We start from the raw sequence: 26,297 nt of genomic DNA on the forward strand, positions 1-26,297 counted from the left end.
GAATGACTTTTACACATGGTTGTGAATGATACCCACAATATGATTCAGAATGTTTTCTGTACTGGTGCAAAATGTACTTATACATAATCACAGATGGTACTCTTGAATAATAAAATTTAGTAACAAGAAAATTAATGGGTTTTACTTTCCATGCACTCATTTTATGTATTTTAAAGCAAGCATACAGGTAAATGCCCCTTGAGCCATCTGGCAAAAAAATTAATGTATTTACTTTGTATCACATCACATCATTTGATCACACCCGTCCTGATTCACTTACACTGGTTACCTGTGGAATTTAGGATTCAGTTCAAGATTCTGCTTTATGTTCACCATAGCATTAATGGCAACGCTCCCTCCTATCTGAACTCCCTAAACCACTGCAGTCGCTCTTCCTATAACCTTAGATCAAACGCTGCTAATATACTGGTAGTCCCAAAGTATAGATGCAAAACCATAGGAGACAGGGCATTCGCACATGCTGGTCCAGAACTATGGGACAATTTGCCTATGATCATCAGGCGGATAAGAGGATTCACTTCTATTAAACAGGCCCTCAAGACGTATCTGTTCCGCCTAGCCTATGAAGTTAAGTATTTCATTTTTATGTAACTTTTAGTTCCCTGTGATTCTTTTTATTTAGCGCTTTAGAATATGTTTCCATAGTTTAAGCGCTTTACAGATAAAATGTATTATTATTATTATCTCCTGATTTCTTGTATTTCTGATGATTCCCTGACACCCCCTGGCATGAGAGTATGAAAATACATTATGTTTAGTCACATGGGATTCTTCCACCATAGAGTATTTGGTAATTAGAGAAATTGCCTTACAACCACTACTAAAGTGAAGATGATTTTGACATTTTTTATTTAATTTTGTTGTCTGACTTTTTATTGTCTGATTATTTTATTGTTATATATAACACAGCGCAATTCATGGTGAGTAATACAGTACAATGCTCATAAACTGGACTAGTTGGGACCAATGTTTTTTGCACATTAAAGGTGGTTTTAGTGGCGGGTATCCCTTATATGTGCATGCTCATTTAGGTGAGCTCTGCTATACCTACAACAAGTCATTTTTTTGTTTACACCGCTTGGGGAGGGGGGGGGGGGGGGGGGGGACAACAATGCATGTTATCCAGTGGCAGGTTTTACCCTGAGCCATGCAACACTCATATCTGGCATGTAAATGTTCACTACTTCAAAATCAATCTCTTTTCCACACTTCTTCATATTGTCTTTGATTATGATGTCTTTGATGTTTTTCGGCTCTTTTGATTGAGTGTCCTCATTTTCACAGAGAACTCTTTGGAAATTCTCTCCTGCGACAGTTTTTCCTTCAAGTGAAGCTCGAACATTTTCCTCAAAGCTCCCATATTCGTATTCCTCTTCTGATTCTTCTTCAAACAACGAACTAAGAGGGTCCTCAAGATTCGGGTTATAAAACAAAAACAGCAGTCCTTGAACCAAGTCTTCCAAATCATTACTGGCTTGCCAATCGTCAAGCAAACTCATGCATACCCCATCGTATCCATCCATATTCGGGTGGTAGATTTTAGTTTTACAATTTATTGAAGGGGCAACATTAGGGTAGTCCGTAGTTCTAACTGAAAATTTGAATTGTCCTCCTCTATAAGCCCCATCAGTCGGGGTAATTTGAAGCTCAAACTCCTCCATGTTATCCTCGTAGTTCGTGATCTTCGCCTGGTGATTACTGAAGCTATCGATTGTTTTCATCAATCGGCAAAAATGTCTCGGCAATAAATTCGTATCATGCCCCATTTTCAAATTTTCATTAGAGGATTATCCCTCTGTCTTCTAATGCTTAGTTTGATAGATAATGCTATATATTTTTTTGCAGTATTTGGGTGGTATTCATGGCAATATTACTGCTGAGATGGTAACTTTACCTTGCAAGCTCAACTATATTGGAGCAACCGGAAGTAAATTTAAGCCAATCACATGAATGGGAGATGATGAAATTTTGCACAAAGGGGAAAACCCCTAAATAATAAAATACGACGACGTAAAATTTAGACGCAAAATGACAATTCTATTATTTCAAGGCTTGGGCTTTCAGGGGTTCTGTAAATTAACTGTGTGAAAAGAATCTGTTGTCCTTATCTGTTCATTAAAATACGATATAATTGATATTAGTTAGGATGGAAGTTATAAAAAATGAACTAAGCAAAACAATTCCATCGTCGGTCGTTTTTTTACAAGCCAAATAACAAAGAAGAGAGCCATAACTTGTTGTCAATTACTGATACAATTACTAGTAACACGAATGTCGTATTTATGCAAATTTTTTAATCATTTTATCATAAGATTCAAATGGTATGTATTTTCTAATTTTATCAACTTTGGTCTATGTCCATATTTAACATAAATCTTCACCACAGTACTAACAATAAACATCCAGATAATGTTTTACAAACATTTTCAAACCTTTTTAAAAAGACGATTCACTGCGCAAATCTTGCACTTTAAATATTTTACAATAGCTTATTTGGATATTAAAACCTGCCCCATCACCATTTGTATAACAAAGACTGTGAGAATAGGGGTCAAGAGGTAATATACCAAGTCTTAAATACTTTCCTTAGTAGATTGGTATATTGAAATTCATTATAAGACAATCCCAGTGGTGCTCCTTTGAAATCTTGGTCCTCCTAAACCCCTATCTATTTATAAAATCATTTACATTTACAATTTGTAATTTTCATATCAAAATATTGAATTGATAAAAAATATGTATATATACATTTTTTTGTAAAGCAAATATGTGCACAGATAAAATATCTAGTGACTAGGTAATCTATATAACTATTATGCGTGCGTATTGCAATAACTTTTTTTCAACTCCATTACCCTATATTATCCAAGCCGGTCTTACTCTGACCCATGTAACACTCATATCTGGCATGTAAATGTTCACTACTTCAAAGTCACTCTCTGTTTTACATTTGTTTACATTGTCATTGGTTGTGATGTCCTTGGGGGTTTTTGAATCTCCCTCAATGTCCTTCCCGTCTCCCGAAAGAGCTCTTGGAAAGGTAATCCCTTCGACAGTTTTTCCTTCCAGAGAAGCTCGAACGTTTTCCTCGAAACTTCCATATTCGTAATCATCAGTCAAGTCAAACAACGGACTAAGCGGATCTTCAAGATTTGGATTATAAAACAAAAACAGCAGTCCTTGTACCAAGTCTTCCAAATCGTTGCTTTCGTTCCAATCGTCAAGCAAACTCAAGCACACAGAGCCGTCATCTAAGTCCATATTCGGGTGGTATATATTGTTGACGCATCTCGGTACCGGTGGAGTGTTAGGGTAGTCTTCCGTCTTAACTGAAAATTTGAATTGACCTCCTCTATAAGCCCCATCGGTCGGGGTAATTTGTAGCTCAAACTCCTCCATGTTATCCTCGTAGTTCGTGATCTTCGCCTGGTGATTACTGAAGCTATCGATTGTTTTCATCAATCGGCAAAAATGTCTCGGCAATAAATTTGTATCATGCCCCATTTTCAAACTAAAGCATTCGCTCACCCGATGAGAAGGTAGTATAATATTGATTTTCATGCTACTGTTTGGGTTTTATTTTATTTACTATTTTGTTATTATCGCAAGATTGTCTAGAATGGTGCAACCGGAAGAAAAATAGTACACCACCACAGCCAATCAAATGCTGTTCGGGGGATGATGAAATTTCTGAGCAACAAGGGAGGAAACCCCCTAGAATTTTCTGATTAAAAAAATGTGATTACAAGTAGTTTTAAATCTTGCTATACTCATCAGCCCCCCTTTTCACTAATTAATGTGTCATACAACTAACTAAATGATTGCCAAAGGGTAAAACAGACAAATTCAAGTGAAGTTTATTTTCGAGACAACAAAGCATTCAAAGACCGGGCTTTCTGTGGTTTTTAGACCGCTGACCCTGTTTTTAGTTAAAGGTCACAAAAGCCGGACGAATAGAGTCGAAGATTCACAGCGCCAGGCGATTGACAAAACTATGGCCAAAGTAGAGTTCTTACTCTTAATATTAGCATGCAGCATCTTGGAGTTGGTATTCTGCAAGCAGGATGTCAGCGGACTTGGCGATCTGGCCAAGATTCTAGCTGAACTCTCTGGTGGAAGTCAATGTGAATTCAAATGTCCAAATGGTACGCTCGCATTACTTGATTTCCTTCCGTGCTTTTACACAGCATTGTAAAATTGTTATTGATGATTTTATTTCATGTTAAGTCTGCGTGTAACGTATGTTCTTTTTACTTCAGACTTTCTTTTACCAAATACATGTGGCCTTTCAGAACTTTTCGACGGGTGTCGTGTTGGTATTCGTTGATTGGTTGGTCTTTGATTGATAGGTTGTTTTCAATGTAGAATGTAATTACTAGGGTTTTACAAATAAGTAGACTTGTCACAGCTGTGTTTGCTTAAATTGATTTAATGGAGAACCCAGGTGGCTTTATCATCTTTTTCTAAGAGCAAAAAATCTTTTTAACTGTTAATTTGTTGATACTAAAACACATCTGCTTCAGACCATAACTTAAAAGGAAAAAACCTACAAACAGCATGTGGCCTCCAGTGCCATTAAAATCAACCTCAATGCTAAGCTAATGATTTCTAATTGCTTTATTGTCATTTGATGTCAGTTATTGCATTTTCTGCTAATTCATTGGCCAATGGGTTGATTATTTTCTACAGGTTACAAGCCATTAACCAATCCTAATCACAAACCCTCTAGTAACGGATGTGGTTCTATGGGAGTACAGGTAAAGTATTACATTAGTAGGCCGGTCATCTGATGTGTTGCATGTCACATTCATTAAAATTCAACCAAATTGTTTAATGTGTATTAATTATGATGGCATAGATGTACTTGCATGAGCAAGAGAGGGCAACAACTAAAAATTGAAATAACTAATTTATTGGAGCTGTGACACAACACAAGCCAACGAGCCATGTTGCAAGCCATGAAAGTCACCGAGAAAATTTGTATAACACTAATCTTTAGGTTACTTTTTCTGTTGGGCCTCAATAAATGTTGAAAAAGTTTTTTTGGTGAAAATCATTTGGGTCATTGTCTACATCTGTAAGATAACAAATAGAGAGACTGACTGAGGTGCAAAATGTTATTAGTCATGAACTATTAGAGAGTTAATATGGGACCTTATTACCTTTAAGGGAGCATTACTGAGAAACTGAATAAAGGCTAAAATATGGAAAACTTGCTGAATGATTGAACACTGGATTTTCATAGAATTTTGGATACATGTAGAAATAAAAACCCGCTTCAAAAGGGTATCTTATTTTATGCAAATTGTTGTTCAATCAAATCCTATCAACAACATCAAAGCACCTGAAATCGCAAAAATTTGCATACAACAACTTTGAATTAAAATAGATGTTCAATGGAACATGATATAGAAATTAAATGAGAAACCCTTGTGAAGATTGATGTGTGCTGATGTAAATAAGACATATTCTATATTGTAGTAAACCATAGCCCAGAAAAAATCATGGTGTAGCCAATAGAACTTACTCAAGTGCTTTTAATTTTAGCTGGACACCACAAATTTACCAGGCTTTACTCATTGCTGTAATGTTCACGACAAGTGCTATGACTCGTGCAACAACAACAGGGCGCAGTGTGATGAAGACTTCAAGTCATGCCTTGATAATGTTTGCCTATTTGAAGGCCTAGGTAAAAAGATGAAGAAAGAGGAGATGAATGCTTGTGGAACATCAGCAGAATTGTTCTATTCTGGAACCCTTGCATTAGGATGTATGGCCTACAAGGAGGCCCAAAGGAATGCTTGCTTGTGCAATGGGAGAACTATTTCTAAAGCTGAAATGGAGGAAATGGAGAGAAAAGAGAGTGGTGAACTATAACACTTCCGGTTTTGTGTTAATTTTATATTAGTTAGAAACAAACTTTCATGGCCACAGTGGCCCACTTATAGTATATAAAACCGTTCCAGACTGCAGTGTCTTTCTATGTCTTTCTTGTAAGGAATTTCATTTTACCCTTTCCCAGGTATCTTATTACTATATGTCTCCCTCATAAGGAATTTCATTTTCCCTTTCTCCAGGGGTCTTGTCTTTGTTTTTGAAGGAAAGTATCCATTTTAGCCTGAGCTATGTTCCGAAGATCTCTAAATGGGGTTTTGCTTTCGCTGGGGGTCTTGGGAATCCCTAGTTGACGGCGAACAGTAGGAAGCTTGAGACAGACATTCTGACAGACACCAAAACCAGCCGACACTGCCCAATATAAGGACATCGCCTGTAGTGAAAAGATACCATATGAAAGCGTAAATATACAATTTGTATTGCATAAAACCTCATGCAAACAGTGGCAGTATCGGGCAGCATTTCTGGCACTTCGACGCTGATTATATGACAAAAAAACATTTGTGAACTACTTGGCAGCATCCCCCATACAGCAATGGTAACGCGGAATCTTTAATTATTAGACACATGATACCTATAACTGCGCATCCCCTACCGCCTATGAGATCTACTAAGAATCTGCGTTTGCATACTTAGAAGTACCCCCCCCCCCCCCCTCCCTTATCTAAGGCTGTTTGCTCGGGATTGTTGAGTTGTCGGGTTATCTGTGGTAGGTAGAATTGTTTTGTCAGAGCTTGTCTAAGTTCGTCTCTAAACACATAAGAACGCCAGAAACTAACGTGGTGATAGCGGCGCTTTTCGAAAAAGGCAAGCAGGAGACAGTGTCGTAATATTAGTTACCGTTGGAACTTGTGAAGCGAACATGACCATGAAGACGGAAAGCAGTCGTAGCGTGTTGGTCATCACTCTCTGGAACCTCGAAGGCTGCTGGCGACGGAGGGCATGCATCTGGAGCAAAACACGTTTGTGTAAAAAACTAGAGTGGAAATAAATGTAGCAGAGAAAAATATTCCCCTGTTTCGTAGATTTACAGCCGTATTTGTAGATACGTGACATCCGAGAATTCAAAATCAAAATTTTTGTCTGGGAATAGCGCGTCAATCATACCACGCTGAACAATCAATTGCCTTGCTGTGTGTAATCAAATGGCTTATGGTGCGACAGTAAAAACATAAAATTATTTGATGCAGATGGTCGACTGAATGCAAACGTTTCCAGAACCCACAAGGCAGTCGCGAAACGACAAAATCCGGTAATAATTGTTTACATAAAGCCTGATAAAATATATCGATATCTATTTGCTCACGCAAAACAGAAACCCGTCTGCGTCATGCGCGTCACGCCGTCTTCGACTGACGTCCTCGTGATTAGCGCGAATTGCATTTTGGGAAGACCCGCAAAGTCACCTGTAGCTCGTGGCGCAATGTTTACTGTCCCACCCTCTCACGCACAGACACAAGGCAGGTGACCAACGATACGGGCTTAAAATGGCGATCTTGCTAGTTCTTGACAAAGAATCGTCACAACTTTAGTAGCTTTCGTTACAGCATTTGGATAGCACAATCATTACGCTTAAGCTTATAATGAGGTTTAAATTGTGCTTTTTAAAGGTTCTGTTAATGTTTCATGCGTGCATACAGGTCCAACCATGTTGCTCTGTAAATATGTTAGGCCTGGAAAGGATCGTCCTTTAAGAGAAGTACTTTAAATTTATTTTATAGGTTCTTTTGTTAACATAAACGCTTCTTGGGCGTTCCTACCGTAATTGAGACCGAAACCCTTCAGATACTAAGTGACCTCGACCGAAACAAAATATTTCGCTTTACTTCCAATATTAGAACAGCCATTGCCCTAGTGCCCTTATAAACATAGAAGTCGTTAAGCAATCTTCAGACCAGTCCGCAAAATATCATAGTCAAAAGATATATCACAACATTTTGACAATGGTTCCATGAGGGTGGAATTTTTTATAGTAAAAAATGTGTCGAACATTTGGAAGTCATCTTTCAAAGGTATCTCACGCTCACGAGTTCAAGTCATTCTCGTCACGCCCCTTAAATAACTGGTCATACGAGATACCTGAAGCGTGACAAGCCCTCGATGCCGCACCCTAAACAACGAAAACAACCGAACGCTTGTCTGCCTATCTCACTGGACGCTACATTCGACATAGGAGAGAAACACAAGGGAACTACACAGAGCGAGAGAACTACACAGAGCAAAGGAACTGCACAAAGGGAGACGTAGAGACTGCATCAAGAAACTTGACTCAGAAGCAAAACGGTAAGATTCTTTTTTTAAATGATAATAAAGGTACTTTTGTTATTAAGGTGTTACATTGTGTACGGAGAAGAAAAGCTATTTTACCCAATGTAGCTTATTCAGCCTATAACCAATTACCAATTCGCCTCTTGTATCTTTGTGTGAGGCATCAGTTTAAAGAGTAAGGTTAGGAACTTTGTCCACAGTGTTATGAATGTAATTAATCCGCTTCAATGAACAGTTACAGTCTCGCCCAGCTATTGAAAGGTTTGGATTCACTAACACTGGATATTCATATGGGTGGGCGAATGCGAGAAACATTGTCCAAGGACTGCAACAGCTCTAAGTTTCTTTATATTTCCATGTTTTAGTGACTTATAATTTAGATAGTAAAAGGAAGGGTTTGAATGCTTGATGCAGACATAGCGTTCAGCAAATATTTTGGTTCACATTTGTATAATAACAGCGAGGCAGCTTGTAAAGGCTTGTAGAGATAGCGAACTTTAAAGACTATCGTCGTTTTAGGAGGTCTAAATTTATTAGGCCTGAATTCTTTATTATATGAACAGACATTGTAACTGAAACATTTGCGCGCTTGTTTTATTTCCACGAATACGTCGATAGTAGAGAGATCTGTTGGAAATGATCCCATTCCACGAAATTTGGTGGATCACAGAGATCTAGTAAAAAAGGATCCCATACCTCGATATTGGTGGATCACAGAGATCTAGTGAGAAATGATCCCATACCTCGATATTGGTGGATTACAGAGATCTAGTGAAAAAGGTTCCCATACCTCGATATTGATAGATTACAGAGATCTAGATAGAAATGATCCCATACCTCGATAATGGTGGATTACAGGGATCTAGTGAGAAATGATCCCATACCTCGATATTGGTGGATTACAGAGATCTAGTGAGAAATGATCCCATACCTCGATATTGGTGGATTACAGAGATCTAGATAGAAATGATCCCATACCTCGATATTGGTGGATCACAGAGATCTAGTGAGAAATGATCCCATACCTCGATATTGGTGGATTACAGAGATCTAGTGAAAAAGGTTCCCATACCTCGATATTGATAGATTACAGAGATCTAGATAGAAATGATCCCATACCTCGATATTGGTGGATTACATAGATCTAGTGAGAAATGATCCCATACCTCGATGTTGGTGAGGCACATTGATCTAGTGAGAAATTATCCCATACCTCGATGTTGGTGAAGCACATTGATCTAGTGAGAACTGATCCCATACCTCGATGTTGGTGAGGTTACAGATCCCCACTGCTAGTGGGATCATTATGGTAGGGTCAGGTACAAGCAGGTCGGGAAACCATAGAGCACCCTCTGACGCCATCTCAGGGCATAGAACTGGTAGATCCCCTAAAACAGACAGCAATAATACATTAATAGTAGTATTAGGATAGTTTGCATATAAATGGATGGCAATAAAGCTTGACTAATAAACAAATAAAGCCTCACAGACGCACGATTAATCAGTAAGATGACTAAGAATGGATCTTTATAATACTAGGCTGACACATAGAGCTGTATACCTCTTTCTTTTTTAATGTCGCGATTTTGGGGAAATATGTGTTCGCAGGGAATTGGGGGATTTAATTTCGCAAATTTGAAGTCGATAAAGTGAAATTGAAGATACATCAGGGAACAGGGCAATAATGGAAAGAAGACACAAGACTTTCGTACACTACAAGGAGCCGGGACAAAGGACATATTGGAGGAACTTTGCACAGATGATGCAGAAGAAAAACTTGAGGCGAATTGTACTGATGCTCAGTAAATCAAATTGATAGATGATGGCTCCTGGTACCAAGGCTTGTACATATGTTTAAACTTTGTTATAGGAGTTATAGGACTAATAAAAACATAAATACGTATTTTGTTCATATCCATTAAATTTCGCGAGATCAGAGTTATTTTTCGCGAGTATATATATTAATATTTTTTTAATCGCGAAAATCGCGAGTTTAAGTACGCGCGTAAATTAAGGACAATTCTTGGCTAATATAGAGGCTTCAAGCTACACTCGCTCCCTAATCACAGTTAAAATCTTAACAACAAGTCGCAAATACGTGCCTATCTGTGAACTCAGTATAACACATAACATGTCATATTATATCTACACAGCTCCCAACCCCAGTATCATGACATCCTCGCCTGCCAAGGCCAACTACAAATGGTGGGAAACTGATGACAAGACCAAGCGTCTCTACACGGAACTGATCGCCGAGAAGCTCAGCAAATCCAGTCCAAAGAAAACCAAACCAGCTCTGACCAGGTCCTTGAGCGACGTCAACTTCCGGGCTCGAAGCTCACACATCAACCGGGAAAAACTCAACCCAACAAGTGACCCTGAGATCCCGTCCAGTAGTCCAAATGACAACCATCTTCCAGGAAGTCCAGGTGAACAGCCTTTCAGCCCAAGAAACTACCAGACAACAGCCGGTAGCGGGAACCTCGGTGCTGCACTGCTCAGTCCAGCGAAGAAGTACACATTTGAAACTATAACGATGGACACACTCGCCAAATATGAGTACATCAAAAGCCCGAAAAAGGTGCGTTCTGTGCCTTGCAGCCCTGCATCTTCCCGCTTGGCAAGCCCATCATCATCATCGCCACTCGCATCATCCTCATCATCATCGCCACTCGCATCATCAAGTAGCTCCGAGGGAGAAAATGAAGAGGAAAAAAACTCAGCGCTTCCTGGAAGTCCACGTAACTATGGGTTACCAAAAGCCACGGGCCTGAGCAAAGGGAAATGGAGTTGGAATGTTATGACACCGACAAAAACGGGACAAAACGCGTCACCATCATCATCATCATCCCCACTGCCTTCATCATCAAGCAGCTCCGAAGAAGAGACCGAGAAGAGAGATTCTTTCTTTCTAGGGAGTCCTCGCAACTACGGGTCACCTAAAGCGACGGGAACAGGTAAGGGAGAGTGGAAGTGGAACTCAAAGTCACCGGCCACGACAGAGAACAGCACGTTTCATTCGTCTTCATCGTCGCAACTCACATCACGTGGAGGCTCGGAGGAAGGGTACGCAAAGAAGGATTCTTCGTCCTTAGAAAGTACTAGTAAGTATGGAAACGGCTTGCAAAGATCGAGCAGTCTTACTAAAGGAAAATGGAGCTGGAATGTGACGACGCCTAAGACAGATCAAAATAACAACACTCAACCTTCTAGAAATGCCATCCAGACGAGCCTTAGAACTCCAACCAAGCCTGATAACAGCCAGGAGAAGACAAAGGGCTTTGACTCGAGCAGCTGGATGAAGCCCAACCCAAGATTCATGTTCATGGCATCATCACCGGAAAGGAAGAAATTTGGAGACGAAGCGAGGGCTTCATGCAAGGATGCTTCAGAGGAAGAGCCAATGACGGAGCGCAAGAGCAAAGAGAAGTCATCGGCGATGCTGAGGAAACACGAGGAAGTCCCCGAGTACAAGGCGTCGGGAGAAAGCTCCACCGATGATAGCGGTACAGAGGAGAACACGCTTAATGTTAATGCCTTGGAGAAACTCCTCACTAAAAAGGATGAAAGTGGCGAAACGGAGAGATCTGGTAGTAAAGCTCAAACTAGAGATATGTCTAAAGAATTGGATATCTCAGAAATCAACAAAAAATTTCAGTCGCTCTGTGAGGAGGTGGAGCAGCTTGAATTCAAAATGTACGAGTTTTCGGACGATATTCATAAGCTCAAGATGTCCATGGGGATGAAAGAGTCGTCAGAGGCCAATCAGGTTGAGTACGACAGGGTAGGTTTGGCGTCTGTTGAAGGCAAACAGCGCTACAAACACTCGTTCACATTTGCAGCAGGCAAGGACCTTCTTGCTGACCACCAGACAGCGCATGCGCTGTTGATGAGGAAGCACGCCTCGCCTTGCAAGTCACCAAGAGCTGTGAAAATGCTACTGGACGCGGGAATGGAGAAAGAGATCACGGAATCAGAGAAGCGAAGGGATAAAGAGCTGGAGGAGCAGATGAAGAAGATTAATGAGACAGAGATGTCTAGTGAAGAGATTCAGAAGCTTTTAAAAGCAGCTAGGCTCAAGTATGAAAACCCGAACTTCCTAGAGGAGAGAGGAATCAAGATAAAAACCGAGAGAACGAAAGGTTGAGATATCTCAAATCAATATTGGAAACCGACAGAACGTATGGTTGAGATATCTCAAATCAACACTGGAAACCAAGAGAGCGACACGGTGAAATGTCTAAAATCAACAATGGAAAGCGAGAGAAGAATGCTTGATACATCTCAAATCAATATTGGAATCATACCCTCGAATTCCCGGTGGACTCATTTAAGTGATAGCATTATTCTGCCAGGCGTCCAGCATTTTACAAAATAGATTAAAAATAAATGTAACGAAATAATTTTTGTTAAGTACGTTTTATAACAAGTACATTAAACATTTTAATTCTCACCGCAGTTTAGCACAAGTTTGGTACTCGCATATAGTTGATTATTTTGTATCTTACATTGCTTCATGTGTATAACTGATTTCTCAAACTGCAAGGTTGAAGTTTCCCTTCTAAAATCTAAGGTCTACAATATTTAAGATGATAAGCCTTTAGCCGTCCATATCTTGGGACATTGGCTTTATTATTTTTTAGTATGGAATGCTCTTCAGGTTTACCCAGATAGACCACGCAATCTAAATTAAAATTATGCAAATTTGTGACATGAGTAACTCAGTAAGCGAAAAAAAAAGTTTTAATATACATAATAATCTTTATATTTTTTTTCTTTTTTATTGTATATTTTATATAACAAATAGAATTAAAATGATTAGAAATAAGTTTATGGATTAATAAAAATAAATATACAGTGTAGCAACCTGAATTTCTCTGGGAATAGCTTGTCCCTGTCATACTTCTTAATGAAAGGGAGATCAGTATCCATAACGGGAGCTGTATCCATGGCAACAAGAACATTTTTATCGGGTTGCATCCTTCACCCTGGTACAGTTCATACATCATACGCCGTTGCTAAAATGAAAGAGAATAAAGGGAGATTGATGAATTATCTGTCTGTCCATCTCTCCGTCTGTCTGACCAAACTTAACTTGTTTAACTAATGAAATAAAGGTGAGTTAATCAATCAAGCTGTCCATCTGTCTATAAACCCATCCATCTGACTGTTTGTCTATATCTCTATCTGCTTGGATTGATAACAGGAACATAGTAATATTGCGTTACAATATAATACATACAATGCAGTAGTTTAAACCCCCCTTCCCCCTTTGGGCTGCCAGAAAGCCATATGTAACAAAAACAAATACCCCTCCCCCTTAGTCACTGAGCAAAACCTGTTGTTTGTCATTAATCATTACAACAAACATGTTGTAATGATTCTCACCTTTTTCTTAAACCTTTTTTCAAACTCCTCCACAGTCTTTCCTGCCCTCTTACACTCCACTGCCTCTCTGTGCTTCAAAGCTTCCGTCATCATCTGAAGTGTTGGTTGCAGCAGCTCTATCTTAGCCACCAGCTTGTTCTGGCGGATGGCCAGAGGTAGCGTGATACAAGTCCTTAATACAACAGTGACCCCTATAATTGTAGCCCACCATGGCAGATGTGTCCATGTGTGAATTGCCTCTAAGACTTGCTGTGTTGCATAGATTGGAGGGAAGTCTTGGGAGACATAGTAACCTGCCTGGCTTGCTTGCCGGCTGGGCTGTCTTTGCAGCAAATTAGTTTGAAGTACAGTGAAGCAGCTTGCGTGAGGCTTAAGTGTTCCTATAATGCTTCTTGTCTGAAACAGTGGAACATGTGAGCCCAAAAAGTTTTTGACACCTTGGAAATGCTGTTGCCAGCTCTTTTAAAAGTGGAAGTGTTTGAGGCCCAAAAGGGACTTCCTCTCATAAAAGTCATATAAGCTCATTGAGAAAATGAATTTCAATCCCAAGGATAGGAAAATTGGTGTGGCCAAGATCAATATTGACCCCTGAGAGATAGCACAAAGGCATAGTCTCAAGATTTTAGACCCTAAGGGATACCAGACAAATTTTCAGTTTTCTGAATTTCATTCAGTCTTCTAAGACAAATATCAAGCACACTTCTGCAATGATGAAGGGTGCTGTCATTCATTTCAGAAGTTGGGGCGATTTTGTATGGCCAATTGATGTGTGTAAAATTATCAAACATTTATATGGGTCATGAGACTATTCAGAGTGACTACAGAAAACAGGGCCAATTGGACTTCAAACCCCAATTTCTACCTTAATTTCTACAAGCCAGTAAATACAATGGAAATGCAAATTAGTTGAACCTGGCCCTGAATTATGTAGTCTAGCTGAGCTTTCAATTGATTTGACAGGAAATCTTAAGGAGGTTTCACTTGAATTAGTGTTTGGGTCCAACTTGAAGACACTGGCTAGGGATAGCAGATTTTCTAGAAATCCTTCATGGGGCAAACTTGTTATCCTAAGGGATAGGACAAGCACATGTGCCCATTGTGTTGGGGGAACACAGGCGATATTATAAAGTCTCTTGCAAACAGCATAGGTGGCTATACTACACTCTGTTTTTATAAGAACCTTTTTTATAAAAATGTCCAGCCTGAGATTTCACCAAATTTTAAGAACATGCTAAGAACATGCCCAGGCTCAGATAGCAGATTCCTGATAGTCCTGATGCGTTCTAAAATGCAGACTCAAATTGTGCTCTCAGAAACAACCTTCTTATTGAAAAATTAAGAACATTGTTAATAACATATTCAGCCTTAAAATATCACAAAAATAAGAACGGCCCAGCCTCAACTAAATATTAGATGTTCTTATAAAAAAAAGAGTGTATACAATTGTTTGTCACAATCAGTGTGTGGAGGTGCTTCTAATTATTTTACAAACATTTTCTTTATCTTGCGTTTAGCCGAGTGAGCTATGCTGTTGCTGTTTGCACTGGGCTTGATTGACATAGACATATGGCATTTGTCACACCCCCTCCAACCATCACCCCCACCACCACCACCCCACTTTATCCTTACATTCCATGCTTATACATAACCTGTTTCTAAATGAACCCAACGCGGAACCCGTTCTCACGGTCTATTCGAATCATCACAGAGCCGGGTTGAAAAGGTCGACAAACACGAGTGTATTATCGTTTTCTCTCACCTTGATGAATTTTGAAGATACTTGTAACCCTGAACGCCACATTGCCTCATTGTTTTGCTCGTACACCGAGGAAATACGATAAAAACGAAAATAAATTCTCCTAACTACAATTTTGAAAAACGGTATGGAATCAAAATGGCCGCCAAAACAGGAATGAGAGGGAATGGGTCAGGCACACAGGTAGCCCAAATATTGTAGCTGAAAAATGAAGCATGATTGTTTTATATTTTATATTTCAGGCGCGTACACAGGGGGGTCATTTCATTTTAAGGAATCTTCAAATACTATGCTTTTTCCATATGATGCTCATGACTGCGCACCCCCCCCCCCCCCCCCCCCTCAGCCAATCCTGGCTTGGGCTTTATCAATATAAGGACAATATGAGCCTCTAATATTAGTGATTATCAAGGTCAGTAGGTAAAGTTACCAAACATACATTTATTTCCAATCATTGACAAGCTTTCTCCACTCATCGACATCTTTATAGGGTGCGCAGCCTCTAGGCTTAAACATCCGTACATCACGTACTTTTGGAACCACAGTCTCCAATTCAACTTGCTTATGCCCTTTGGCGGTTTGCACGAGACTCACGAGGTGGCCTCAGGGTACGCATCCAAGATTTCGGGCTCAGCTTTGAAATTTCACCTCGCCTCCTATGTAATTCAGTCATCAAAAGAATGGCGTGTTACAATGAAAGGGATCTGAAAATATTTTCTTTTCAAAAGTACCTCAGGGAAGTACATACCATTTCTTATTTTCCTCATTCATAAACTATAGTATATGAGTATAGTAACTAACTCTTGACATCGACAATGACAACAATTAGTTCCGACCTGTGTTCATCCAAACAATGGCACGAATAAAAGCATTATTTGATCAAGCCATTTTTGATTTAATTGTACCATACCATAAACATTGTGTATAAACACAGTAAAAAATAAAAAAGCTCTAGGGTTTCGACAAGGTCACTTCGAAATCTCATCGCTACCCGATTAGAGTAATTACGTGAAGATGAAACCCAAGTTTCTAGCTAAAAGAAGGTCAAGGAGCTGGCTCTTTTTGTGAGATACCATCGAGAAACAGTAAACTTTGTCAAGTCCATTCTTGACGTTTACATTCCAGAGCAACAAAGCAAGACCCTCCAGGCCAACAACAGAGCTTGACAATTTCTCGCTAGCTCCACCACAGGTAAGCACTTTCCCTGAATCAAGAATAGTGATCCTTTTTTGAACAGTGACGAAAAGCAATAGGTTTGCTTCCCTCAAACACCAAGACTTATTGGCAAAAGTGCGACTCAAGTGATTACTTCCCTTGTGTTCTTTGCGCGTAGAAAGCTGAAGGAAAGCAAAAAGATGCTACGATGTTTTAGATGTTTCCCTTTCGAGTACATACCTGTTTCGTGGATATTTTGAAGCTTCTTTGCTTGTTATTGAGAGAGAAAGTTGTTAGCCACATAAAATATTGAGATAGAAAGAGCAGGAGGTACTTCTAGTCAACAACTAGTGGGGATGAGCTCATCTTTTTCCCCGGGAGCCATCTTGACCCTTCATATCACTCAATTCATCCCCATAATTCCATGAAAAACAACGATAGCAGTCATAACAGACTGAAATCTCAAATAATCCTGTAGTCAACATGTGACTCTAAGATAATATTTGCTAGGAGCGCAAATTCTTGTTTACATAGTCCATAATGGGACAGTTCCCAAAAGAAAGCAGGTTTTGTTTTCCACCATTGATATTTCAATTATGTTCCATCAATTCCTGTCTCGTGATAAATAGTCAGACTAAGGGCTGATCGATTTTCAGGCCATACGATTCCAATATTTCAGAGTCATAATAACAGAGTTAGGTAATTTAAGTAGTTTATCGTCGGGTAAGTGGGAAAGCTTGATTAGGACTGATAAGGGGGGAATACCTCTTAATATAGGAAATTGGCCCTCGTATATTTATTGATGAAGGCGAGGTATAAACCAGCCCTTTAAATACCATCACGAAATTCGTCATTCAAATTAATTTCTATTTTCACGTTCCTTTTCATAGCCGATTCAAGGATGTCCAACATAACTCGTGACCAGCTACAAACATTTAAAGACAGTGAGCCCGCGTTCAAGCACCACATCTTATCTTGGAGCCTCGTTGGCATGATCGTTTTTTCCATATTTGGTAACGTCATGCTATTTGTCAGCGTGTACCGAAAGCCATCACTGCGCACGCGTACTAACTTGTTTATTCTAAACCTGGCATCCGCTGACCTAGGAGTTACCGTCCTTTGTATGCCTTTCTCGGTGGTCACGTGCTCAAGTCAAAAATGGATATTTGGAGACTCCGTGTGCCAGTTTAACGGCTTCGTTAATATCCTGTTCGCGATGTCTTCGCTTTTTACGCTCACTGCCATTAGTGTGGAAAAATACTTCGCCATTGTAAAGCCGCTGTACAAGGTAGTGACTCGTCGGCGGGCGCAGCTCATGGTTGTCTCCGCGTGGTTGGGATCTCTTGTGTTTGCATCGCTTCCTCTGTTTGGCTTTACGCGCTACAAGTACAAAAAAGGTAAGTTTATAGCACTGTGGTGAGTCTCCTCTGTTAGTCTTCTCACCATGTCCACACAAAAAAAAAGAAATGCATATAAGTACCCTAAGTTTTGCTGAATGCTTTTCAAGTTCACTAAAAAATCCTAAACCAACCAGACCCCAAATTGAGCTAGAATTCTCTGAGGCTTATTTTTTACTTATGAGGTTTACACAATGCGTGTCTGGTATATTTGCCAATTATATAGTGCGCGCAATGTGTACTTGGTATATTTGTCAATTATAAAATACGCGCAAATGTGTGCTTTGTATATTTGCCACTTATATAGTGCACACAATGTGTGCTTGGTATATTTGTCACTTATAGTGCGCACAATGTGTGCTTGGTATATTTGTCACTTATATATTGCGCGCAATGTGTGCTTGGTGTATTTGTCTCTTATAAAGTGCACGCAATATGTACTTGGTATATTTCTCACTTATATAGTGCACGCAATGTGTGCTTGGTATATTTGTCTCTTATATAGTGCGCGAAGTACATACAATGTTTATTTGGTTTATATATCACTTCTGTTAAACTCTTCAGATATGACTCAATGCGGTGTACAAATTCCAGTCACTCCCGGCCAAATGATCCATGCAATTCTAGTTTTCATTTGTGGCTACACAGTGCCGCTAGGAATCATGGGATTCGCCTACGTCGAGATCTTCAAAGCTGCGCGTAGACATAACCACCGCCTGAGCCGTGTATCCGTACCCAGCAACGCATGCGCACCAACGTCTGCACAAAAGCAAATTGCGGTGACGGTCTTTATCATGCTTGTTGTATGTCTGCTGTGTTGGACGCCTTACTTCGGGTACGTTATAACCGTGACTTTATCCCCAAAGGCGGTCGGGAACACGGCCGTGAAAGATCTTGGGATAGCTGCCTACTGGTGCGCTTTTCTTAATAGCACATTAGACCCTTATATCTACGGAATGCGTAACCCACAGTTTATGGCAGTTGTCAAAGAGACGTTTGTCTCGGTGTTTTTGAGACTCACACGTTTCTGTATGAGAGACACGAGGTCGACTGGATCTCACAGCAAAACATCATGTGATAACTCGTTATCTGATTCGCACTTTACGCCCGCAGTCATTCGTGCCAGCAGCTCTGCTATAAGCCCGCGTGAAGAGTATGCTGTTGCGCGGAAAATTGGCGTGGTCTCCAGAAAGCAGCTTGCAAGGTTCGGCGACACCGATGCTATTGACAGTAGACTCGATTCTCTCTATGAATTGAAATGTGGAAAGTCTGTAAAGAACCGCAAAATCCACTGGGAATCGTACACCAACGATGACAAATGCAAAGGCTTGGTTTTCCAAAATATTGCGACGCTTTCTGAAATGGGAATCAGTGCGAATGAGAGTTTACCCATGGCGAGCCTGTTATCCCTCCATCTGTCTTCCAAGTGCATATGCGTGAACCCTGCCTGCCCTGCGAGAAAACCTACGAAGCACAAAAGTCATGGATCACCGACACACCAAACAACCGAGGATGCGACATCAAATGTACGCAGTATAGATGGGAACAGGGTGGACTATCGGGTGAACCCTGAATCAGTCGCTTTTCGTGGTCTTCAAAGTGAGCTGCAGGTAAGCCAAGAGAGCAAGACCCAGCGTACCAATGGACAGGGTGAAAAACGCATCAAAACCGTCCGTAGTGCACCTTGCAATTTGAACAAAATTTATGGAGTAGATATTGATGGATTTAATAGTGGAATGCAGCTACCTAACTCAGAGGGGAGTCATCCATTAGAATACAAGCACCAGGAACTTAAACGAGCATCGAGCTTGTCAACCATAGTGACCGTAAAACGAGAGAGAAAATCTACGGTCGTTAGAAAACCTCGAAGTAAGAAAAAAAGTCCATTCCAGTGGATTTGTAGTCACGTGACACGGCAGCGACGTCGGGCGAATGACTGTCGGGGGTCGTTGTGATAGTGCAGCCACATGAATTTAAAAAACTTGAATAAAATACTTATTTACACGTTGCACGTTCTTTAATCTCTCAGGGATAGCACCAGAGCAGCACAGCCGCTCTGTACGGGTTTGTGATATACGCGATACTCACACTAGCACACTCGGGCATTGGATTGGGTTTCCTATGACTGTTATGACGTCACAGGAATCTCCCAGGGCTCTTTGAGCTGGCTCTCCTTCTCGTCCAAAGGACTACCACAGGAATCCCGAACAAACCGCAAAGGACAACAATGCCTGCCTCGTACCCAGGCGCTTACTAGCGTGACCGGACTAAGCGTGCAGGGGTAGCATTTCTCCCGTTAACCCTTCCCTTGTTCCTTTGCGCCAGAGCTAAACCTTCCCATGGATCATTGCGCTCACTAGAATATTTTTCACTTGTTTTTGCTGACTTGAGACGTCTGGGTACTAGGCAGCAACATGCGGTATACCTATTTCCCCATCTCCCCGGTCGATTAATCCCCATCATCTATCCTTTGGGGAGTTCCCCTGCCCAATAAGTGTGTTCAAGATTCGGTTCGTAACAGGGTAACAGGCCATTTCTTGTCTTGCGTGCATTTGACCCATACGATCCTAACTAAAAAATAGCTTCTTAATTTTCTATCGCGGTGGCTAGACGACAAAGACTGTTTCCTCTGTAAACAACGCGATGTTTAGCGGATGAGTATAAATCTGCATTCCTGCATTCCACTTGTGTAGTGCTATTAGCCCTTGTCTCACGTAAAACAATAGAATAAAAACTATAAATGCCTTGACGGAGGTATAGATATTAACTGTTGCTTCTCCCGTGACATAAAATTTTAAAGAACGTGTAGAATTAGCACATTTCTGTGAGCCTATTTATGTGTGACATTGCCGTGTGTCCCATTTGATGAGCGAGCGAAATCTGATATCCTCTTATCACTCAAACGCAGTGTACCGTGCTGTCATGTGCTTTCTGGTCAACAACTTATGACGAGCATGTTGTAATTATGTGCCCGGTATTCCCCCGGTTCGTGGAAGGTTTTCTGTGTGTTTGGAGCTGGCGATATAGGTAAGTTTGTCTTATTACTAACCTGTATTTTCGACGCTGGGCCAGACAATTGCGCACAAACAATAGAAAGACAATAGCGTTTACCACCAAGGGCTGTACGCGATCTTGGTGGGAAACGCTAGGTGAACGACTACAAATCTCGCCCTGTCTTCGCACACACAGAATTTCAGAGAGTAAGCTCAGTAGTGTTCTTTACAAAGGGAACCTAAAATACGAGCCGAAGTACCAATCTTTGGACAGACATATAATTCCATTATCTTGCTTTCTTATTGTTTTCAAGTGTCTGCTAAAGCAAAACAGGCTTTGCTTTTTAGATCTTAAGGACGCAACAAACAACCATTCAAACTCCATTATACGAGAAAAACAGATAACATTCTTACAGTAATGTACCTTACTCCTGCGTGTCTTAGCATGAACCTATGCCGCGCAAATAGACCTTCAATCATTACGGGTATCATCGAGTGGATATGTCATTCAAGTTCTGTGCTTGACACATGAATAGAACTGTGATACCCTAGGTATATAATGCTGTAACAGTGTTTATAATAATATTTAGAGAATTCATACAAAGTCGCTATTTTCAAACTCTGGAATTCTTTAAGGTGACACTCACAAACATAAGTGAGCATTAAAAACCGGATTACCGTCTTGTAGATATTGCATACCTACCATCAGATAATCCATGTGGTTTATTTTCCGTTGTGAGTATGGGAAAACACGCACTGAGGACATTCTTATAGTCTCCAAATTTTGTATACTCGCGCATAAAACCTCGCATGTTTCAAAACAGCACCTACTTCAGCAGTTTTCAAAGGTCGTGTGTTAGAACTTACCTCACTAGACTAAGGGGCGATATTTGAGCCCCTTCATACATAGCACTTCACGACCAGAGGGCGGGATATTCGTTCCCTGCGTAATTGTTCCCGCACCCTACGCCCTGTGGTAGTAGATTACTTATATTAGTTTTTATTTTGAATCGGTATTTTGGTGGTTGAAAACACCCTTTTATTCTCAATGTCCCAGTGCCCTACAAAGACCGCTTGGTCTCCGAGTATGTCCTGCCCTCTCCCTCCCCCTACCCCTATATCTCCGGTTTCAACCGGAGACATCTAATCTATCCCATTTACAGGCTCGCCAGCAAATGCCCACCATGCAAGCTGACAACACTAGTCTCCCACACGGCTCCGGCTACAGCGAGCTTGAACACGTGTTCATGGCTGCCTCGCTAATCGCCATCATGGCCGCCTCTCTACTCGGAAACATCATGGTCTGCTGTATAATCTACCGAAGACGACGTCTACGCACGCGCACTAACGCCTTTATCGTAAACCTAGCGATCGCAGACCTAGGCGTGGTTACCCTGTGCATGCCGATTTCTCTCATGACTTGCTTGTTTCATCATTGGGTTCTCGGTGACATCATCTGTCAGTTGAATGGGTTCTTTAATATTGTGTTCACGCAGTGCTCGCTTCTGTCCCTGATCGCTATTGGGGTTGAGAAGTATTACGCAATAGTGTGGCCATTGCGCAGGCTCATGACCACGAGGCGCACCGTGGGACTCCTGTGTTGGACTTGGCTTCAGCCTGTTGTTATTGCCGCCGTGCCTTTTACAGGAATCACGAAATTTGTGTTTAAAGCAGGTGAGAGCACGTGCTGGCAGCTATTGTGGTTGTTTCTCACTGAGGCACAAGCGCAACTAAATCTATTAAGGCTGGTTCATTCTCTTGCGGTGTTTGATCCGTATTGTATTGCGCTTACGATTAAATCCTAGTAAGAAGCGATTTACATTGCGGTCCCTCTGTTAAGCGGCCACGCTCGGGAACCTCGTCACGGTACTTAGTTGTGTGAGCGTCTGATAACTCTTGCTCCGACTTGTGTGGTGAATATTTTGATACAGGAAACACGAAAAAATGAATGAATAAGATGAACATTTCATCAATAGCAGAAGTTATCAATTTGAATCATGATAAAATCCAATTTATCCTCCCTGTTCTAAAGAATTGTTATAGAATATTTTTTTTGTTTGTTTGTTGCGCGCAACCGGTAGGGTTGTTATCGAGCACATTTTCGGAACGTTTTTACAAGAGATTTGTATAATAATCTTAGGATTTCGACTACTTCAAAACGGCTCCATTATATTGCTAAAACATAAAGTAAGCTATGAGTAATTGTATTTTCCAAAATGATAAATTTTCAAAATAGGTAAATGCAACAGTATCACACGTCGGATCTCTAGAGTCCTTAACAAGCATTTGGGCTTTGTCCTTCTGTAAATACAAGCTCATTGTATTGTGCGTATTTGCCCTTCTCCAGGCTCAACTCAATGTGGCGTGGCGTTCCCACAAACTCTCCCGCAGACCATCTACGGCGTATTTGTGTCCATCTGTGGTTACTTCGTCCCCCTGAGTGTGATGGCGTACGCATACTTCAAAATCTTCCACTCGTCATTCCGCAGCGCCCGCCGTGTCTCTATGACTAGCGTGACAAGCTCTAACTCAGTCCTGTCACACAAGCGTGTGGCTGTCACGGTCATGATACTCATTATGGTGTTTCTCGTATGCTGGTCGCCATTCTTCATTTACGCTATCGTCTTGACTGTCAATCACGACCTCTCAACCAATCAGCACTTGCTAAATCTTGGCAAGGCAAGCTACTGGATGGCTTTCCTGTGTTCCGCAGCGAATCCTTATATCTACGGGGCACGAAACCCTAAAATCCGAAAGGAATTCAATGTGTTGATGTGTTACGTGTGTGATTGCTTCGTGTCGAGACTCAAGACCAGAGGACACTGGCGTGTTAACTCCGACAGCAGAGGATCTTGGGAAGGGGCGGGGCAGGGTTATGGGGGGTACCCATGGGAAACGCCTGCCGCCACGCCCATATTCACGCCCAGGTATAAGCAACCAAACACAGAGTTATGCCAGGGAAAGGGTTACCTTAATCAGATGTACAAAGGTCACAGTGAAGAGGGGGAGAACGTAACTGATGGGCATCGGTTGCGAATTGCGGATGATTCAAATGCTGATGAGATCGACATGCCTGCTGCGCCCGCAATCATCGATATGTACGCCGCCGGGCCTCTCACTATCCAGAGCACATCATGGGATATCAACAGCTTCAAAGCTGATTACGATATGGGAAGCTCGTGTTTACCTATTCGCCTTCGAAGAAAGGACGCTGTTACTCACCCACATGAACTTATGACATTTACGGCTGATTCAGCTGGGAATGAAAAGCGTTTGAGAAATTGTGCAACCAACGTGCGCGAATTGTGTTTTCAGGATAGCAGCTGTTATGACAACACTTTAAAGAGCGTAGAAACTAAACGTAGGAAGGTGGACAGTAATGGTATCATTGGCACAAAGCTCGCCGATTGCCGCGGATCCCTAGATTGCACCGTGTTTGAGACATCGCATTCTAAAGACAAAACGCTTAATATACCAGAGACAAACCATCAGAAACATAGCATGCTAAGAACAGCCCTTAACACTTCGTTCGAGAAAATGACTTCCGGTTTGTACGATAGCGTAACAAATGGTTGTGAGCAGATGACGCCTAAAAATACACAAAGCGGAAAAAGTGCGACACGTGACGCTAGAGGAGTGAGAAAGCAGTACAGTTTAAAATGGATAGAGAGTTCTTTATAGAGTTGTATCAACACTGTGTATGCCGAAAGGCTAGAAAGGGATAGCGTAAGGCCAGAAATGGGAGGCACTTGGAACATCCTCGCCTTTACACTAGGGTAGTTAGGTCATCCGGACCCCCTGGTAGGTGGACTGACCCAACAGGTTTGTCATCCTGAGCAAAGTACCAAGTGTGAGAAAGGATCCATTTCCATCAGCTGAATTTGGGAATCTATTATGACATTTTCGATTGAATTTAGTTAATGACGACTAAGATGGTTATTTCAAGGAGTCGTCACATTATATTTGTTTTCCAATGTCAAATGAAAACAATGACAAAAGTGTGGCCTGTTAAAGCTAAGCGATCTTACGATTAGTGTTTCTTGTGTCCCTAGTCTCGTAGGCGTTATGGACTCTATGGAGCATATTGTCGCATGGCATGACGGCTATGGAAGAGACTATGGTCCGAAAGGCATGATGGGTATGAGGTATATTTAGTCCTCGTACTATATTGTTGCTTTGTTAGTGAGGAAAATAAATCTTTTTTTTGTATATCCTTTGCAATCATGTTATTAAGGTAAGGCCAGGCTGCGTGGGCTGAGGCAATAAGTTATTTGCGTTTTACTGGTTTCATTGGGTCAACTCTCACATATTCAAGGGAACTTGGACCGAGGCTCTGAGCGAGTGTCTTTCGCCGTACGCCCTTGGCCTCGAAAATAATAAATGTGTTTATGTTGGGCATTCAGAATTCGCGCCTTGGAAATTCCCTACAGAGATTCCCTCATGCCTATAAAGTTAGCTAATAACACTTGACCATACCAGTATTGCATACCGCGTATTTTTTTCCCGGGCTTATTTTCCCTTTCAGTTGATGCAGGGACATGTTGCACGTTTATTCTAGAGTCGCTCATTCCATCCAGATTAATATAAGTTCCCAAAACTCATGTATAAAGCTTTTGAGCTCGGGCTAAAATTAAACCTGAGTCGGACCAAAAACATATTTATGCCAGCAAACCTCAGCTATACTGTGATAATATAAAAATTTTATGTGCGAAGGATCCTAGATGGTGTCATGCTCCAGGACCCAGCAGACTTTGCGGTCGCTAAGGCAGTGGCTTTGTATGTGGTTGTTTACGATTTAATCGGAAATTTAACCGGAATGAGATCCCAGTTTATCCGGGATGCCATAATGGTAAGAAAAAGTTTCCTATATTCCAGAATTTCCGGGTGAGTTATGTTCCATTTGTTTCTGTACCCAGAAATTCTATTTTTGGGGTCCAGGGGCCGATAGGAGCCTCGGTCAAATTTTCTAAGGAAAACTGCAAATGGTACACGATTTTCCTGAATTTCTGGTATCCCCGGTGAAAGCGGGCTACCTCTCAAGCAACTCCACATTTTCCGGAAATTTTCCAGTTGGAGGAATACGAACCATTTACAAAATAACCAGAAGTACCGGAATTTCCGATTTAAGGTAAACAACCTGTTTTTCTCAACTTATAGAACAAAGGATCTCTTTGCGACTGCACCGGTCCCGGCATGGTCCCGATCGTACTGATTATATGCAAACCAGCCATTCGCGGCAAAGAAAGAAAGCGTGCGCTCAAATATTTATAAACTTATTTCCATTTTTTCGTCCAGAAAATAAAACAGCTATAAATCCCAGGAGGTATACATTTCGAACAAAAGCGAGAAAGTTCATGGTTCTATTAGATTACTGGAATGCTTGCCTTGAATGCAATCAATGACATTCCATTCCACACGTAAGTA

The 26,297-nt window shown here is 41.0% G+C and overlaps 6 protein-coding genes across 7 annotated transcripts; 3 read left to right on the forward strand and 3 right to left on the reverse strand.

Annotated features, from left to right (window-relative positions):
• Positions 1-853: 853 nt before the first annotated feature.
• Positions 854-1,925, reverse strand: LOC5504068 (NEDD8-conjugating enzyme ubc12). Its single transcript, XM_001624970.3, has one exon. It carries the CDS (start codon positions 1,785-1,787, stop codon positions 1,140-1,142), a length of 648 nt encoding a protein of 215 aa, XP_001625020.3. The 5' UTR covers positions 1,788-1,925; the 3' UTR covers positions 854-1,139.
• A 370-nt stretch (positions 1,926-2,295) lies between these two features.
• On the reverse strand, positions 2,296-3,717 carry LOC5504069 (NEDD8-conjugating enzyme ubc12). The gene has a single exon (XM_032372346.2). It carries the CDS (start codon positions 3,580-3,582, stop codon positions 2,878-2,880), a length of 705 nt encoding a protein of 234 aa, XP_032228237.2. The 5' UTR covers positions 3,583-3,717; the 3' UTR covers positions 2,296-2,877.
• A 126-nt stretch (positions 3,718-3,843) lies between these two features.
• LOC5504070 (group XIIA secretory phospholipase A2) lies at positions 3,844-5,993 on the forward strand. The gene is made up of 3 exons (XM_001624952.3): positions 3,844-4,166; positions 4,711-4,778; positions 5,569-5,993. Exons 1-3 carry the CDS (start codon positions 4,016-4,018, stop codon positions 5,896-5,898), a joined length of 549 nt encoding a protein of 182 aa, XP_001625002.2. The 5' UTR covers positions 3,844-4,015; the 3' UTR covers positions 5,899-5,993.
• Positions 5,908-16,904, reverse strand: LOC5504088 (cytochrome c oxidase assembly protein COX18, mitochondrial). Of its 2 annotated transcripts, none has more exons than XM_032372344.2 (6): positions 16,724-16,904; positions 13,573-13,968; positions 13,052-13,202; positions 9,445-9,572; positions 6,757-6,864; positions 5,908-6,289 (listed from the first exon to the last, which is right to left on the reverse strand). In XM_032372344.2, exons 1-6 carry the CDS (start codon positions 16,784-16,786, stop codon positions 6,080-6,082), a joined length of 1,056 nt encoding a protein of 351 aa, XP_032228235.1. In that variant the 5' UTR covers positions 16,787-16,904; the 3' UTR covers positions 5,908-6,079. The 2 variants fall into 2 exon arrangements, with proteins under 2 accessions (XP_032228235.1, XP_032228236.1); XM_032372345.2 differs by lacking the exon at positions 16,724-16,904 and adding an exon at positions 15,332-15,500.
• Positions 8,024-12,430, forward strand: LOC116611789 (serine-rich adhesin for platelets). Its single transcript, XM_032372343.2, has 2 exons — positions 8,024-8,199; positions 10,338-12,430. The coding sequence occupies exon 2, from the start codon at positions 10,355-10,357 to the stop codon at positions 12,329-12,331; it is 1,977 nt and encodes a 658-aa protein (XP_032228234.2). The 5' UTR covers positions 8,024-8,199; positions 10,338-10,354; the 3' UTR covers positions 12,332-12,430.
• On the forward strand, positions 16,362-25,082 carry LOC5504089. The gene is made up of 5 exons (XM_048725558.1): positions 16,362-16,519; positions 17,374-17,880; positions 18,445-19,832; positions 22,037-22,547; positions 23,221-25,082. Exons 2-5 carry the CDS (start codon positions 17,385-17,387, stop codon positions 24,552-24,554), a joined length of 3,729 nt encoding a protein of 1,242 aa, XP_048581515.1. The 5' UTR covers positions 16,362-16,519; positions 17,374-17,384; the 3' UTR covers positions 24,555-25,082.
• The last annotated feature ends 1,215 nt before the right edge of the window (positions 25,083-26,297 follow it).

This window comes from Nematostella vectensis, chromosome 3 (assembly GCF_932526225.1).
Source record: "Nematostella vectensis chromosome 3, jaNemVect1.1, whole genome shotgun sequence".
NCBI lineage: Eukaryota > Metazoa > Cnidaria > Anthozoa > Actiniaria > Edwardsiidae > Nematostella > Nematostella vectensis.